The sequence below is a fragment of the Pteronotus mesoamericanus genome, unplaced genomic scaffold (assembly GCF_021234165.1).
Source record: "Pteronotus mesoamericanus isolate MK-2021 breed Mesoamerican mustached bat unplaced genomic scaffold, CSHL_Meso_final scaffold_371, whole genome shotgun sequence".
In the NCBI taxonomy this organism is placed as follows: domain Eukaryota; kingdom Metazoa; phylum Chordata; class Mammalia; order Chiroptera; family Mormoopidae; genus Pteronotus; species Pteronotus mesoamericanus.
In genome coordinates, this window is record NW_026555314.1 from 20,222 (window position 1) to 37,415 (window position 17,194).

At 49.3% G+C, this 17,194-nt stretch overlaps 1 gene segment (V, D, J or C); it reads left to right on the top strand.

Moving 5' to 3' along the window:
• The first annotated feature begins 10,729 nt into the window (after window positions 1–10,729).
• On the top strand, window positions 10,730–11,288 carry LOC129086259 (immunoglobulin lambda variable 8-61-like). The segment is given in 2 exon segments: window positions 10,730–10,808; window positions 10,912–11,288. Coding segments are annotated over 2 exon segments (423 nt in total).
• The last annotated feature ends 5,906 nt before the right edge of the window (window positions 11,289–17,194 follow it).

Consider the following 17,194-nt stretch of genomic DNA (forward strand, 5'->3'; position numbering starts at 1 on the left):
TGACACTGGCACATGGGCTTCCCCAAGTCCCCTCTCCCTAGAATAGTGATGGGTGAAGGCTCAGCTGCAAACACATTACCCATCAGGGAGACTCAGAGCCCCCACTGCCCCCTGTGAGACTCTCTGTGTCCAGGAGCTCTAACAAGATACACCCTCATCTATGGATTTCAGCCTGGGACCCCAGGAATGTTTTATTTGGCATGTAATGGCAGTGTTACTGGGAGGTTGCAGGTAATGCCGTTCCCCTGAGGAGGCCTCCTGAGTCAGGACTGTGTGTCTGTGCGCAAATCCTGAGTTTTAACACGCTCTCTCCTGAAGGACTTTAGGAACAGTAAAGGGGAAAATACACCTCTACGTCTATTATTATAAAATTATTCCTAAACACTTCTGCTTAAAATGTAATCAGGTTAACATTCTAGGATGCAATCTCACCTATATCAACATTCATAAACCCAGAAACGTCAGAAGCAGGTTAAAAACCTCAGGCCATAGCTGAAAACTGTGACAATTTCTTTTTTCCCTTCTTTTAAATTGAAAACTGCCACCCCAGGTTGAGCGGATTCCCATGGCTTCTTGAATGTTTATGCTCTGAGAAGACAGCTGTTTAGCTGTGGCTCCAGGAACACGCCGACCGCCCCCGGGCCGACACCTGGGGGCAGGGGCCTTTGAGGGGCTGGGGTCAGTGTCCCTCCCCTACTCCCTGAGGCGTCCGGCCCTGGGCTGAGAGCGGGGGAAGCAGAGAGTGAAACTGTCCTTTTTTTCATTTTCTCAACTTTGTTAAGAAATCTTTTTAAAAAACGTTTCCTTCAAGACAACACAAAATAAATTCAAAACAAAAAAGCATTGTGTCTAGTATGTGAGAAATATATATGTTTGTGTGGGCTTGTTTTCTATAATGTTTATATAGGATTTGCGGTTTGCTTTTACAGAGAAAAAGGATATATTGTGAATTTGATGAAATTTATCTCAAACCTGCCGTTGAATGAATATTATTTACCAAAGTTAGCTCCTGCAATTTTACAATTGGGCTGAGTTTTGCAAGGTTGGTACGTTTGAATTAATGTGGGTTAAAGTCATGGAGCCCCGGCTGGTGTGGCTCAGCGGATAGAGCATTGGTCTGTGACCAAGAGATTGCTGGTTCGATTCCACGTCAGGGCACAGGCCTGAGTTGCAGGCCAGTCCCCAGTTGGGGTGCAAGTGAGAGGCAACTGATTGATGTTTCTCTCCCTGTCTTTGTCCTTCTCTACCCCTCTCTCTATCTCTGTCTTAAAAAAAAAAAAAAAAAAAAAAAAAAAAGGCATGGACAAGTTTTCTATGCTAACTTCTTTTCTGAAAGTATGAAATTATTACAAAATTAAAAGTTTGGTGTCACTCACACAGGAATGTACACACTCTCTCTCACACCTGGGACGGGACCCCCGCCGACCCCCGTGCACTGCGAGGCGCCAGGGCAGCCGGTCACCTTTTACATGCAGCCACGGTCACGTGCTCTGCGTTGAGGTTCATCCACGCTGAAGAGAAAAATACATGAAATCATGAATCACGTTCACCAGCCACTTTTTTATGAATAAATAATCTCTGTCGAACCAGATAAGCACAGTCTCTTTAATCCAATAGCTGAAATAAACCCCAAATATTGTGTTCTACAAGAATATCAGGTTTGAGTCTATATGAAGAGTCCCATTGTTCCCAGAATCCCTTTCAAGTAAAAACTCCTGGGTGGGCTGACAAAGCAACTCCACCAGGAAGGAAATCTGCCATTCTACCCCTGTCCCCACCCAGTACACACAAAGACTCTGCTCCTCCCTTGACTTTATCTGTCTCTGACCAGCTCTGGGGATGCAGCCTCAGGGCAACTGAGGGGCCCCCTACCCTTAGATCAAGACACATTCCTATCCCAGCACAGAGGCTCATTGGTTAGGAGATGATGCAGATAATCCCAGGGGTTGGGGAGGGGGAAGACACAGAGGAAATCCACCTTGTCTTATCCCTGCCCAAGATGCACCTTGTGACTGACTTCCCTTAGGAACCCTAATGTGATGACTGAGTCGTGAGTATCCTTCTCTGGTCCCTTGGGCCCAGAAAATTTACCTACCACTGGTCCTAATACCATCAAAGCATAATGAGCACTAAATTTGTTAAAAGAAGGAGGCGGACTTCCTACACACTCAAACTGGAGGCGCGCAGGAGTTTGGAGTCCTCGGGTCCTCATTACCTCCCTGCAGGCAGAGCAGGTAACGCAGAGGCCTCAGGATTTGAAACAACTAATGATTGAGAGAGAGAGAGAGAGAGAGACATAGATATAGATAAATATAAGCTCCTAGAAAACACTTTGTCTAGACAAAGAACCTGGACAAAGATACCTAACCAGAGAAAACCTTTTGGACTATAACCACCCCTCGCTCCCCCACGTGGTAGAATCCCTGCGCTGCCCCCCCATCCAGTCCTTTCTGCTATAAGGAGCAGGGTGCTGGTTCCCATTCCATTGCAGCACAAGCTGGCAGGGCCCCACTGCCCCCCTGGGACAGCACCAGTGATTCAGGGGAAAGCTGACTCCCTCCCATTAGAGTCTGCAGGAGCCTTAGCCGGGTAGGGCTGGGGAGGCTGGTCAGCGCTCCAGTCCGCCCGTCCATGGCTCTGGCTGCCCTTGGGGACCTGCACTGCAACCTCACCCATCAGGAATGAGACCGAATGAGGGGGTCCAGGGCAGAGGGGGTCTGCCCGCCTGTGTCTCCAACTGGTAACTGTGGGATCCAGGGAAGAAATAAGGCTTGACCCCTGAGGCACTGAGGGCTCTGGGTAAAGGGTGGGAGGCAAGGGAGTTGGCCATGCAGGTGCCCCCACCCCCTTGTTGTCAGTGACGCCCTAGGGACCCAGAGGGGAGCTGGGCACCCAGCCCACTGAGCTCAGCAACTCCCCTCAGCCCTGTGCTTCCCTCCCTGGCTCAGCGGGGCCCAGCAGTGGCCTCGTCTCACTCCCTAACTTGAAGGGAACCAGCTGGTGACAATCACTGCCCCCCTGTCCCCAGGAAGGAGTCAGAAGCACACACCATGGGAACCAGAGCTCCACCCTTGATGGAGCCCGTGGGAGCCGAACATACACCCCTGACCTCCGGCTGCAGCCCAGCAGGAAGGGGCCTGGTTAAGACAGAGAAAATGGGACACAGGGGCTCCTAATGTGGTCCCCAAATGTCCAGGGTCCGGTAAAAAGTAACACTTGTATATCGGAACCAGGGAAAATGAAAACATGAAGAAACCAAGAAATTTACTGAAACCAACGCAGAGAAGCCTGAGATCATTAAATTCAATGAAGGATGTTTAAGGAAAAATCATAAAATCCATGTAACAAGCAACTACAGACATTTCTTGGAGGAATTGAAAAAGGAGAGAAACTCAAACACAAATAGATGTGATAAAAGACACTGAATGGAAGTGAAGGGCTAACAAATACCTTAGATGAAATTTTATAAACTTAAGGAGGGATCAAGAATACATAAGGTTTATGGATTATTTTGTTCATTTGTTGTTATATGTTTATAGATTGTTTGGTTCTTTGTTGAAATGAAGGAAGGGCTATGATTCCTACTGCAGAGCTCCCACTGCCAGGAAGTGTCCGTGGAGGACGCTGGCTTTTCTCACAGCTGCAAGGCCGGAAACTATCCCAGAGGGTTCTAATTCAATGGTCCCCGCACCCCTGTTCATGGCCTGAGTTAGGGGTGACAGCAGGTGCTTCCTCTCAAGGGACAGGCTCAGAGCTCACAACCAGCCCAGGCTTCTCCTGAGAAGAGAACTATAAACTGGGCCCAGGATCCTGCATTCGATGGTCGTGCGGGCTCACGTTTCCATAATACCCCAGCAAACACACCCTCCACTCAGGGAGCTGAGGAAGAGAAAAAGGGGCAACCCAGAGACCTGCACCAGCCTGAGGCCTGGGGATCGTGGAAAGTCTCCGCCATGACCTGGACTCCGCTCTGCCTTTGCCCCCCTCCTCACCCTCTGCCCAGGTCCATGGACACTCCAGAGACCAGCCTTTGGAGGGGTCCCTCTGCCTTTATTCTTCCTTCCTGACATGTGTCTGTTATTATTTCAGGGTCCAGCTCTCAGACTGTGGTGACTCAGGAGCCCTCACTGACAGTGTGCCCAGGCGGGACAGTCACTCTCACCTGCGGCTCCAGCCCAGGAGCCGTGACCAGCAATAACGATCCACACTGGTTCCAGGAGAAACCTGACCAAGTCCCATGACATGGATTTATAACACAGACAATACACTCTCCTGGACCCCAGCCCATTCTCAGGCTACACTCACGGGGACAAAGCTGCCTTGACCCTTCGGGGGCCCAGCCCGAGGACGAGGCCGTGCGCTACTGCTGGCTGGGGCGCAGCGGTGCACGGCCCAGGGAGACACCCGGACGGGGACCAGACAGAACCCGGGCTGCACCGAGTGGGCCAACTCACACGCCCCCTGTGATGTTGGCGTCACGTAACCGGGCTCATAGGGAGAGTAAGGGAGGCGTCCGAATGGATTCCATTATGTTTGATCCCTAACATGGTGGGGATCTATGAGCAGCTGGTCCACATAAAGCACAATCGACTCACTTTATTTCACAGAAGAAAGAAAAAAGTCAATGAGGCTCAAAGCTGGTTTTCTGGAAAGATCAGTAAACCCCTGGCCAGGCTGACCCAGATCAATAGAGAGAAGGCAGAATGATCAACAGCAGAAATTGCAGAGGGGACATCAGCACCGATCCCTCCCACGTTAAAGGGAAATAAGGAAATTCTACCTACAACCCTATGGCCATAAATGGGACAACTGAGATGTAATGTATGAAATCCTCAATGGTGCAAACTACAAAACAAAAGCTAAACTTGGTTGGAATTTTGATGGAAATTTCACTGATTATCAGTGACTGAGTCTTTCGGCCCACTAACACTGCATCTCTCTCCCCTTACTTAGCTTTTTGAATTCTCTGATCAGTATTTGTAGATTTGAGCATATGATTCTTCCACCTATTTTAGTTAGATTTATGTCTAAGGATTTCATTTTGGTGGTATTAGCAAAAGTATTTATTTACTTTACATTTTCTATTATTGACACTTAGTTGTTCATTACCATCATATAGGCTTTGTAGTTTTCATCTACAAAGGTTTCATCAATGGGCCTCTATATAGTTACGTTGTACTCTGTAATTACAAATATCTCATTTATTCTAAGAATTCTTAATCCAGAGTTGAAGGATTTTTTTTTTTTTTTTTTTTTGCAGTACATGTCCCCTTCCAATGCAGATAGGTACTTTTTATTTCTTTCCTTTGCTTATGGCACTAGCCACACTCCCATTACAATGTTGCGCAGGAGAGATGAGAGGGGACATTCATTCATATTATCTCCGTCTCAGGGGAAAACACTCAGTGTCCCAGGGCAGTGCAAGATGCCACCTGTAAGATTTGTAATGATATCCTTTCTTTTATAATGGAAGTTCCCTTTATTTTTGAAAGCTCTGAGGTTTTTATCATACATGGATGTTGAATTTTCTTAATTTGTTAATCTTATGAGACGATTATATGATTACAAAGCAATCTATTAATGTCATAATTACATTGATTTATTTTTGAATTTTAAATATTGCACTGCTGAAAAAATGCCACTTTGCTCTGATGTATCAGCAGTTTCATATATTTCTGCATTTGACTTGGAAATGTTTTGCTTAGAATTTTAATGTGTACACTCATGAAAGGTATTGGTAAGTAGCTTCCTTCACACAATGTCTTTGTCTGCTACTATTATTAAACAGGGGGGTGTGGGCTGCCTTAGCCAGGAGGACTCAGTGGACCCTTCGCCTGCCTGACTTTAATCTCCACCAAACTGGCCAAAAAACATTTAACCCTCCGTCCTCGTTCATTTTCTTTTTTTACCTCCTCTAGGTAACTTACGAAAACGACTCTGACTTAAACCAGCTCAAAGTAAGTCTCAAAATAAACTATTACAATAGAGTCAGTGGGTCCTGACAAAATTCCTTAGTCATTCAAAACCCTCAGATAAGAAACGAGGGCCGTGTGGATTTTACGAAGTCAGGGGAGCTGCCTGCCATTTCCACGGGGAACCCTCAGGCACACTGTCCCTGACGTTAATCTGTGCAGAGCAGGAAAATAGGAAGAGCAGATGCACGTACTCCCTGGAGGTGTAATAGATCATTGAAGGGGACCATTCATTTCCTAACTCCCGCCAGCGCCCTTGAACAAGCACCAGGCTGGCGGCTCTCAAACTCTGATGTGCACACTAACCACCAATGGATCTTGCAAATGTGGCTTCTGATTCAGTGAGTCTGGAGTGAGGGCAGAGATTCTGTACTTCTAAATGCACCCAGCCACACAAAGTCCAAAGTCTCTATGTGCTTGTTTGCGTGTGTGTGTATATATAGATACATATATATGCACATATATATTAATAGCCAATGCATGAAAATAATGTAAAATAAAAAGCAGAATCACTGGCAGACAAGAGCCCAAGAGAAACCTATGACAAGAGAACTAATGAGTTTGGATAGAGAAAAATCTCCCCTGAGCTCCAATGGGGAGCTAACCTGGGAGGACAGATGCACAGCAGGGAGAGGCTCCCTTTGACTAAGAAAAGCAAACAAAAGAACTCCAACATCTCTCCTGGCCCTGAGCTCCCCTATAGTTCTTGCCCCATTTCGCTGATGGTGGCTCCGCCAGTCTTCTCTGAGGGGCGGGCCCTACCTTCTCACTCAGACTTCCCTAAGGAACTCCTGGGTCCGTCTCCCTTTCCCACCTTGCTCCTTCTCCCTTGTCCCTTCCTCAGATAGCTGTTGACATTTTCCCAGGCTTTTACTACTTGGAGTGGACAAATATTTCCTTTCCCTTCCTTGAACTTCCCGAACCCCTTCGCTCTGAAGTCTCCGAAACCCGCTGATTCTCTCTTTGTTTTTGTCCACATCCGAACCTACTTTGTCCACTCCCCGGGTTCTGCCTCATTTCCAGTCAGTCCAGAGAACCACACGAGTGTGCTAATTCATGGTCCCAAACGTGCACCCCTCTGCCCTGCTGCTGTCTAGTGTGGAATAAAACGGAAAGAGGGAAAACTGGGTAGAGAGCAGCCAACAGGGGTTCAAGGCTGACCGCGTAACTGGGAAACCACACACCCATTTCCCCGTGTCTGTTTTGTCCTCCCAAACAGCTGAATCCTACTCCTCTCCCGACTGCTTCTCATCAGTGGCCCTAGACAGGCTCCCATAGAGTCACAGCCGGAGGGGAAGTCAGACACGAACTTGTGGGACCAACCAGCACTGTGACCCTGCAGCCACACCTGACGCCCACGCTGGGGACAGCGTCTATTCACTCGTGTGCTAGGGTGAGCCCTACCTAGGGCCTAGGACTCGAGTCAGCACGGACGTCTCAAGAACGCAGCCTCGTCTTCCCAGGTTGGACCAAAGGGCGCCCTTGTCAGACGGCCTCAAAGGCAGCTCCCGGGTGCCGGGCGCAGCCTGTCCCGGAAACAGAGTCTGTGATGGGCTGGTTCGAACTGGGACACAGCCCACGCGGGTCTGACCTGGGGAAACAATGGATGCAGTGGTCAGCCCATCCTTAATGTTCTCTTGTACGCTTTCTATGTGCCCGTCTTGGGTGTAGAGCGCAGGGTACAATAGTGATGAGACAGACAAGGCCCCATCCTCAGCACAGTGTATAGGGAGGTGAGGGTCAACACGTGGTAAGAGCAAAGCATATCATGGGGTATGACAAGAGGGGACATGAACTAGAAAGGGTGCATAATAGGAAGCAGTTAGAGGTTTCGAAGGAAGGAAGAGACAGAATCTGACTTCCGCTTTAGGTGAAGTCCAGCTTCCCCAAAAAGGTGGAAGGGGAGGCACAGAGGGAAGGCAGGGGCCCAGGTAGGGGACGGTGCCATGTCGCACATCAGAGCACCCTGAGGAACGTTAAGCCTCCAAACTGCCTCGAAAGGGCCATGTACCAGCAATAAAACCAGCGGCCAGACTGAAGGAAACTCAACTCTCACGTAACCTTTAACATCTGGGAACATGGCATCTCGTGTGCTGCCTGGAGGTCATTCAGGAGAAGAAAAAATTAGGGGCTTAATCCGGAGTTTCAGAGGGGACCTGCTCATTCTTCTGCCCTGACTAGTGACATCAGACACACCCAGCTGCAAAAATCAGAGTCCTTCCGGGAGATTGGGGGTGTGGGATGAGCTGGTAGATATGCCTTCGCAGACCAGCGGGGGGCGATAGTGGGCTGGACCTCAGCGCTCAGGGCTCTGGGCCTCACAGGCTGGGACAGACTCTGCTGGCCCTTGCACATGTGGGCATGCGCTGTTCTCAGTGACGTGTGACTGCCCTCACCTGGGGCCCCAGGAGCCACACGAGCACTCAGCTCTGACCCACGCATTGGCCTCTTTTCTCCCCTCCTCCCCTCATGTCGTCATTCTCCGGGAAAGGTTCACAGGCAAATGTACCTGGACAATCACACCACAAAAATAAATTTGCTTGAAAACGAATGCGCCCTACAGTTCTCCCTGGACATAGGGTAGGAGACGCCTAGGCAGGGAAAGTCTCCGTGTCAAAAATTAGGCCTCAGCTGGCAGAGCTCTGCGGCTTCTCCACCGCGGCCGGGATTCTCCCGTCACGTCCTCAGCCACTGCTCAAGAAGTGCGTTCCAGGGGACCACGAAACGAAACGTGGCGGGAGGCATTGGCTCTGCCTTTTCCCCCTGCCCTCTGGGCACAGCTGGGAGGTCTTCCCATTTATTGTGCCACAATCTAGCCCTGCTTACAGTCCCGGATTACGAGGCGCTGTCTCTGCTTGAGACAGAGAGGGAACAAGGGAGGGAGAGAGAGAAAGTAGCCTAGATTAATGTCTTCATTCTAGCAGATGACGGAGCATAATACTAAGGACCTACTGGACAAAGACCAAAAAAATCTCACACTTGATTACAGCTGATAGTTTCCCAAACAGCTGAACATACGAGCAAGAAATATCAATGTCAGAGAGAAAACTTCTTGACCCGCAGAAAGGATGCGGGCAAAGACCAGAATCTGTCAGAGTCTGGGTGGTGATGGACCTGGAATCTGGGGACAGCAGAAGGAAAGAGGCCAAGGTCAACCTGCAGGAGCCTGTTCTCTCGGAGGTACCAGCACTTCCCAGAGAAGCTCCTCCCTGAGTCAGGCCGAGTCCCTCAGGACCCACAGGGGGCGCTGCTGGGTCTCCTTCCTGCAGGGGAGGGGCTCCCGGGGCCCTGGGTCTTTCTCCCATATCCAGCCTATCGACTCCTCCACCCCACACGGACTCCTGATCCTTAATGGGACCCGTGGTGTCAGGGAATTGCCCGAGACAGTCTGCACGAGTCGCAAACTCAGGGTTCCTTGCTGCTGCACTTGCAAATGTGCAATGATGTATTTTGTTGTAAATGCATTCACCCTTTTCTGTCATCATTTCAGTTGGTGTTTCTGACTACTCTGTTCTTCTCATTCATTTCAGTATAAGTAATGATTTATGGAACTGATACTAATTGCACATTCTACTTCCTACTTATTCTTCTTGTGTGTTAACGGTCTTAATCTCAAAAGATAATGGATGTAAACCACTAATTTTTCTGCACTATAATAGACACAGGTGTATAATGGGAAACATAATTTGGTAGGAATATTTGGTCTCATGTGAGTTTGGTTCTCAAACACATGTAAACGGAAAGGAAAAATAATCACTCAAGTTTTCTTCAACATACAATTTACTATTGACCCCAATTTCAAAATGACCCCAAAGCATTTCATTTCACACTAATGCACCCACTGTGCGTGTCATCGTCCCCAATGAGTGCAGATGCTCTGCATCCTGCTCGTCCCCTTCTGTCCGGATCCTGTGTCTGTCCATCCCTCCCTCTGCTCCGTATCGCAATATAAAGGAAGAGCTTTTAAATGTTCCTCCATATTCACACAAACATCTTTACACGGTTATTTTTTTAGTTCTGATGATGGGACACAGTGACCGACTTTCTATTCCAGATGTTGTAAAGTCCCTCAGAATGTCATGGAGACTCTGTGACTTTTCCTACTCAAAACCTTCAGTTAAAATGAAGCTGCTCCCTGAGATCGCCAGCTCCTGAGCACAAAGGGGAGCCGCCCCCGCCTGGCGGTGCGGCCCTGTGTCCCGCTCAGCCCAGCCGTGGTCGGCTCCTCCGCTGGGGCTGCTGGGTCAGGGCTGCGTCGGGGACACCCCGTCCCTTCACTCCCCAGACACGAGCTCCATGGACTCCCCGTAAGAGGAAGGAGGGCCTGTTACGCTCCCACAAATAAGACAAAGAATGGTTGTCCCTGAGGAAGGAAGAAGGTGTCCTCATCTACCAAACGGGTGAGATTTTGTGATGGACTAGATCGCTGGGCCAGGAGGTGAACACAAGTGTCTCATCGCTCAGGCCACAGCCGTTTCACAGAAGACATTTAGGGTTAAGGTCACCAGGGACCTGGGGAAACTCATCCAGTGAGAGATGGACAGAGGTCTAAACCCCTCATTCAGGGCCTCAGTCACCAGGCAGTCATTGGTGTAAGTGAGGTGCCAGCATCGGCCTCTTTCCAGATCTCCCCCAGGGGACATCAGGGGGACAGGGGCCAGCAAGAGAGGAAGCTGATTTGCATGAAGCAGCTCCTCCCCATCACGGGCCTGGGAGGCATGAAAAGGCCCCAAGGGCACCACCCCCAGCCCAGGAGACAGAGGAGGCCGCGTCCTGGGAGCGTCCCCACCATGGCCTGGACGGTGCTTCTGCTCGGGCTCCTCGCTCACAGCTCAGGTCAGACGAGGGGACTCTGCATCCTTGGGGGACACAGCAAAGCAACGTCTCAGGGTGACCTTGTCTCTTATAACAACACCCGTGTCTTTCCTGTTGATTTTAGGTGTGGATTCCCAGACTGCGGTGACCCAGGAGCCATCACTCTCAGTGTCTTCAGGAGGGACAGTCACACTCACCTGTGGGCTTAGCTCTGGCTCAGTCACTAGTAGTAACTACCCCAGATGGTTCCAGCAGACCCCAGGCAAGGCTCCCCGCCTGCTCATCTACAGCACAAACAGCAGGCCCTCTGGGGTCCCTGAGCGCTTCTCGGGGTCCATCTCTGGGAACAAGGCCGCCCTCACCATCTCGGGGGCCCAGCCTGAGGACGAGGCCGACTATTACTGTTTTCTGTATACGGGTAGTTATACTTACACAGTGATGGGAACCCACGGGGAAGTGCAACCAAAACCTCTTCATGTGCTCCGAAGGGCTCGGCTCTAGTGACCCAAGGAAACAGACAGGGTGGGAAAGGTCAACACATCAAGGGGAGGGGCCCCGCGGCCCCATTTCCTTGTCCAGTGACTCCTGTCACAGGCCTCGTACAGATACCCCGAGGGTATGCCCGTCTCTCCATGTGACACTGGCACATGGGCTTCCCCTCGACCCCTCTCCCGAGAATAGTGACGGGTGAAGGCTGAGCTGCAAACACATTACCCATCAGGGAGCCTCAGAGCCCCCACTGCCCCCTGTGAGACTGTCTGTGTTCCAGGGGCTCTAAGAAGATACAGACTCATCTATGGATTTCAGCCTGGGACCCCAGGAATGTTTTATTTGGCATGTAATGACAGTGTTACTGGGAGGTTGCAGGTAATGCCGTTCCCCTGAGGAGGCCTCCTGAGGCAGGACTGTGTGTCTGTGCGCAAAACCTGAATTTCAACGCGCTCTCTCCTGAAGTATTTTAGGAACACTAAAGCTTGAAATGTACACCTACTCCTATTGTATAAAATTATGTGTGTAAAATTTTGTTTGAAGTTTAATCACATTAACATTCCAGGATGCAATGTTTCCTAGATCAACATTCATAAATCCAGGGACATCAGCATCAGAGTTAAAACCCCAGGCCATCGCTAAAAACTGATGACTTCCCTTTTTCCCTTGTTTTTAAATGGAACACTACAGCCACAAGTTGAGAGGATTCCCATGACTTCTGCGAATCTTTATGCTCTGAAAAGACATCTCTTTAGAAGTGGCTTCCGGAAACACACCGACCACCCTCTGGACCGACTCCTTGGGCAGGGATGGGTGGGGGGTGCGGGGCTGGGGCGGAGCCCCTGCATTGGCCTCCCATAGGCGTCCAGCCCTGGGCCGTGATCGGGGAAGCAGAGAGTAAAATTGTCCTTTTTTTCACTTTCCTCAACTTTGTGAAAAAAATCTTAGAAAACCTTTCCTTCAAGGCAACACCAAATAAATTTAAAAGAAAAAAGCATTCTTTCCAGTAGGTGAGAAATATATATTTACATCTCGTTTCTCTAATGTTTATTGCATTATTGGATTCCTGGTTTGGTTTCATGAACAGAAAGAGGATATATTAGGAATTTTATGAAATTGATCTCAAACCTGCAGTTGAATGGATATTATTTTACCAATGTTAGACTCTTCCTTTTCAAAATTGACCCCGGTTTTGTAAGATCGACATGTTTAAAAAATGTGGGTGAAAGTCAGGGAAAACTTTTCTCTAATAACTTCTTTTCTGAAAGTAGAAAATTATTACAAATTGAAAGTTAATGTCACTGACACAGCAATGAACACACTCTGGCTCGCGAGGGGGAGCCCCCGCCGACCCGCGTGCACTGCGAGGCACCAGGCAGCCGGTCGCCTTTCACACGAGCCACGGTCACGTGCTCTGCCTTCAGGTTCATCCGCGCTGAAGAGAAGAACACGTGAACATATGAATCACGTGTACCAGCCACTTATTTATATATAAATGAACTCTGCAGAGCGAGAGGAGCACAGCCTCTCATTAATCCAATAGCGAAATACACCACAAAGATTCTGCTCCTTGAGAATTTCAGGTTAGAGTCCGTGCCAAGAGTCCCATTGTTCCCAGAATCCCTTTCAAGTAAAAACTCCTGGATGGGCTGACAACGGGACTCCACCTAAAAGGGAATCTGCCATTCTGACCCTTGTCCCCACCCAGTCTGCACACACTCTGTGCTCCTCCCTTGACATCATCTGTCCTGGAGCAGTTCTGGGGACAGAGCCCCAGGGAGACTGGGGCCCCCCCACCCTTGGATTAAAGACACATTCCTTTCCCAGAACAGAGGCCTGCTGGTTAAGAGATTCAGCAGAAATTGGTGGGGCGGCGTGTGAGGAGGGGGAAGGCACAAAGGAAATGCACATGGTCTTGTCCCTGCCCGAGACGCACCTTGGGTCTGACTCCCTTATGAACCCTAATGTGGTCATGGAGTTGTCAGTCTCCTTCCCTGGTCTCTTGTGTCAGGGAAACTTTACCTACATCTGGACTTATACAACAGAAGCATATTGAGAATTAAATTTCTTAAAAGACGGAGGTGGACTTCCTAACACTCAAACTGGAGGAACGCAGCCCTCTGGAGTCCTCGGGTCCTTGTGACCTCCCTGCAGACAGAGCAGGTAATACAGAGACCTCGAGACTGAAAACAACTAAGACACAGACAGAATACCAGAGATGATAGATAGATAGATAGATAGATAGATAGATGATAGATAGATAGATGCATGCTCCTAGAAAACACTTTCTCTAGACAAAAACCTGGGCATCAGATGTCTAACCAGAGAAAATCTTTTGGACTACCCCCGCCCCCGCCCTCCCACACGGTAGAATCCCTGCGCTGCACCCCCGTCCAGGGGTTTCCGCAGGAAGAGCACACTGCTGGCCTCCGTTCCCTCCCAGCACAAGCCGGCAGGGCCCCACTTCCCACCTGGGACAGCGCCAGTGATTCAGGGGAAAGCTGACTCCCTCCCATTAGAGTCTCAAAAGCCTTAGGTAGGGCCAGGGAGACTGGTCAGCACTTCAGTCCTCCCGTCCGGGACGCTGGCTGCCCAGTGGGGACCTGCACTGCAACCTCGCCTTCAGCAAAAGACCGAATGAGGGGGTCCAGGGCAGAGCGGGTCTGCCCGCCTGTGTCCCAGGTGGTAACTGTGGGAATGAGTGAGGAGCTAAGCCTTGAACCTCCCTGAGGCACTCAGGGCTCTGAGTAAAGGGTGGGAGGCAGGGGAAGTGGCCATGAAGGTGCCCCCACCCCCTTGCTGTCAGTGAAGCGCCAGGGACCCAGAGGGGAGCTGGGCACCAGCCCACTGAGCTCAGCAACTCCCCTCAGCCCTGTGCTTCCCTCCCTGGCTCCGCGGGGCCCAGCAGTGGCCTCCTCTCACTCCCTAACTTGAAGGGAACCAGCTGGTGACAATCACTGCCCCCCTGTCCCCAGGAAGGAGTCAGAAGCACACACCATGGGAACCAGAGCTCCACCCTTGATGGAGCCCGTGGGAGCCAAACATACACCCCTGACCTCCGGCTGCAGCCCAGCAGGAAGGGGCCTGGTTAAGACAGGGAAAATGGGACACAGGGGCTCCTAATGTGGTCCCCAAATGTCCAGGGTCCAGTAAAAAATAACACTTGTATATTTGAACCAGGGAAAATGAAAACTGAAGACACCAAGACATTTACTGAAACCAACGCGGAGTAGACTGAGATCATTAAAATCTCAGAAGGATGTTTAAGGCACAATCATAAAATCCATGTAACGAGCAACCACAGACATTTCTTGGAAGAAAGGTAAAAGGAGAGAACCTCAAACACAAATAGATGTGATAAAAAGGCACGAAATGGAAATGAAGAGCTAAAAAATACCACACAGAAAATTGTATAAACCCATTGTGAGATCAAGAATACATAAGGTTTATGAATCTTTTTGTTTGTGTGTTCGTTATATGTTTATAGATCGATTGGTTGATTGTTGAAATGAAAAAATGAAAATGCATTCTTACTGCAGAGCCTCCATCCCCATGAAGAGTCTGTGGAGGAAGCCACCAGGGGGCGCTGTGACTCTTCTCAGACCTACAAGGCCTGACTCTCACCAAGAGGATTCTACTTCAATGGGCTCAGTGTCCCTCTTCATGGCCTGAGTTAGGGGTAAGAGCAGGTGCTTCCTCTCAAGGGACAGGCTCAGAGCTCCCAACCAAACCAGCCTCCTCCTGAGAGGAGCAATATAAACTGGGCCCAGGACCCAGAATTCGATGGTCCTGTGGGCTCACATTGGCATATTTCTCTGGCAAACACACCCTCCACCCAGGGAGCTGAGGGGGAGATAAAGGGCCAACCCCGAGACTTGCACGAGCCTGAGACCAGGGGATCTTGGGAAGTCTCTGCCATGACTGGGACAGCTCTCCTCCTCCTCCTGCCCCCACTCCTCACTCTCGGCCCAAGTCCATGGATACTCCAGACACCAATCTTTGGAGGGGTCCCTTTCCCTTTATTCTTTCTTCCTGACATGTGTCTGTTTTTAGTTCAGGATCCAGCTCCCAGGCTGTGATGACTCAGGAGCCCTCACTGACTGTGTGCCCAGGAGGGACACTCACTCTCCCCTGTGGCTCCAGAATGGGAGCCGTCACCAGCAATAACTATCCAGACTGATTCCAGCAGAAGGCAGGCCAAGAACCCAGGACACTGATTTATAGCACAGACAATACACTCTCCGGGACCCCTGCCCGGTTCCTAGGCTCCATCCACGGGGACAAAGCTGCCCTGACCCTTCGGGGGCCCAGCCCGAGGACGAGGCCGTGCGCTACTACTGGCTGGGGGCAGCGGGGCACGGCCCAGGGAACGACCCGGACGGGGACCAGACAGAACCCGGGCTGCACTGAGTGGGCCAACTCACACGCCCCCTGTGATGTTGGCGTCACGTAACCGGGCTCATAGGGAGAGTAAGGGAGGCGTCCGAATGGATTCCGTTGCTGTTTGAACCCTAAAGTGGAAGGGATCTATGAGCAGCTGGTCCACATAAAGCACAATTCACTCACTTTATTTTACACAAGAAAGAGAAATGTCAATGAGGCACAAAGCTGATTTTCTGGAAAGATCAGTAAACCCCTGGCCAGGCTGACCCAGATCAATAGAGAGAAGGCAGAATAATCAACAGCAGAAATTGCAGAGGGGACATCAGTACCGATTCCTCCCATATTTACAGGGAATTAAGGAAGCACTACCCACAGTCCCATGGCCATGAATGGGAGAACTGAGATGTAATGTCTTAAATCCTCAAAGGTGCAAACTAGAAGAACAAACGCTAAACTGGCTGGAACTTTGATTGGGATCTCGCTGAATACACAGAGGAAGCTGGTCGTCATGGATACCTTAGCAACGCTGTGTCTTTCAGCCCATGAACACTAGTTGGTCTCCCCTCGCTTAGCTCTTGGATTTCTTTGATCAGTATTTGTAGATTTGAGCATAGGATTCCTCCACATGTTTTCCTTAGATTTATGTCTAAGGCCTTCATTTTGGTGGTATTAGCAAAGGTAGTTCTTTACTTCCATTTTCTATTATCAACTATGAATTCTCTATTGTTATCCTATGGGTTTTGTAGTGACCAACAACACAACAGCAAGCTTTTATGTACATACTTTGTGCGCTGTAATCGCATGAATCTCATATAAATTCTAGGAATTCTTGCTCCAGACTTGAAGGAGTTTTTGGAAGCGTGTCCCCTTCCAATGCTGATAGGTACTTCTTCTTTCTTTCCTGTGCTTACGGCACTAACCACACTTCCGATGTTGAGCAGGAGGGATGAGAGGGGACATGTGTTCAACTGATTCTCCATCTCAGGGGAAAACATGCAGTGTCCCATCGTTCTGCAAGATGCCACCTGCAGGATTTGTAATGATATCCTTTATTTTATTACGGATGTTTCCTTATTTATGTGAGCTGTGAAATTTCTATCACACATGGGTGTTGAATTTTCTTAATTTATTAATTTATAACCATCATATGATTACAAAGTGATCTCTTAATGCCATGAATTACATTGATTTGTTTTTGAATAGTGAATATTGCACTGCTCAATAAATGCCAGTTTGTTCGGATGTGTCTTCAGTTTCATGTATTTCTGCATGTCACTTGGGAATGTTTTGCTTAGAATTTTAATGTGTATGTTCCTGAAGGGCATTGGTCAGTAGCTTCCTTCACACAATGTCTTTGTCTGCTACTGTTTTTAAACACTCTGGAATATCGCCTCTTCCACGGCAGAATTCCTATCCCTTCTTGAATAGCTGGTACAATTCACCGATAAAACCATCTTAGCATGCAGTGTCCATTTCTGGAAGTTGTGAACTGCAAACTCAGTTTACTTAATAACGATAAAACTAATCACATTCTC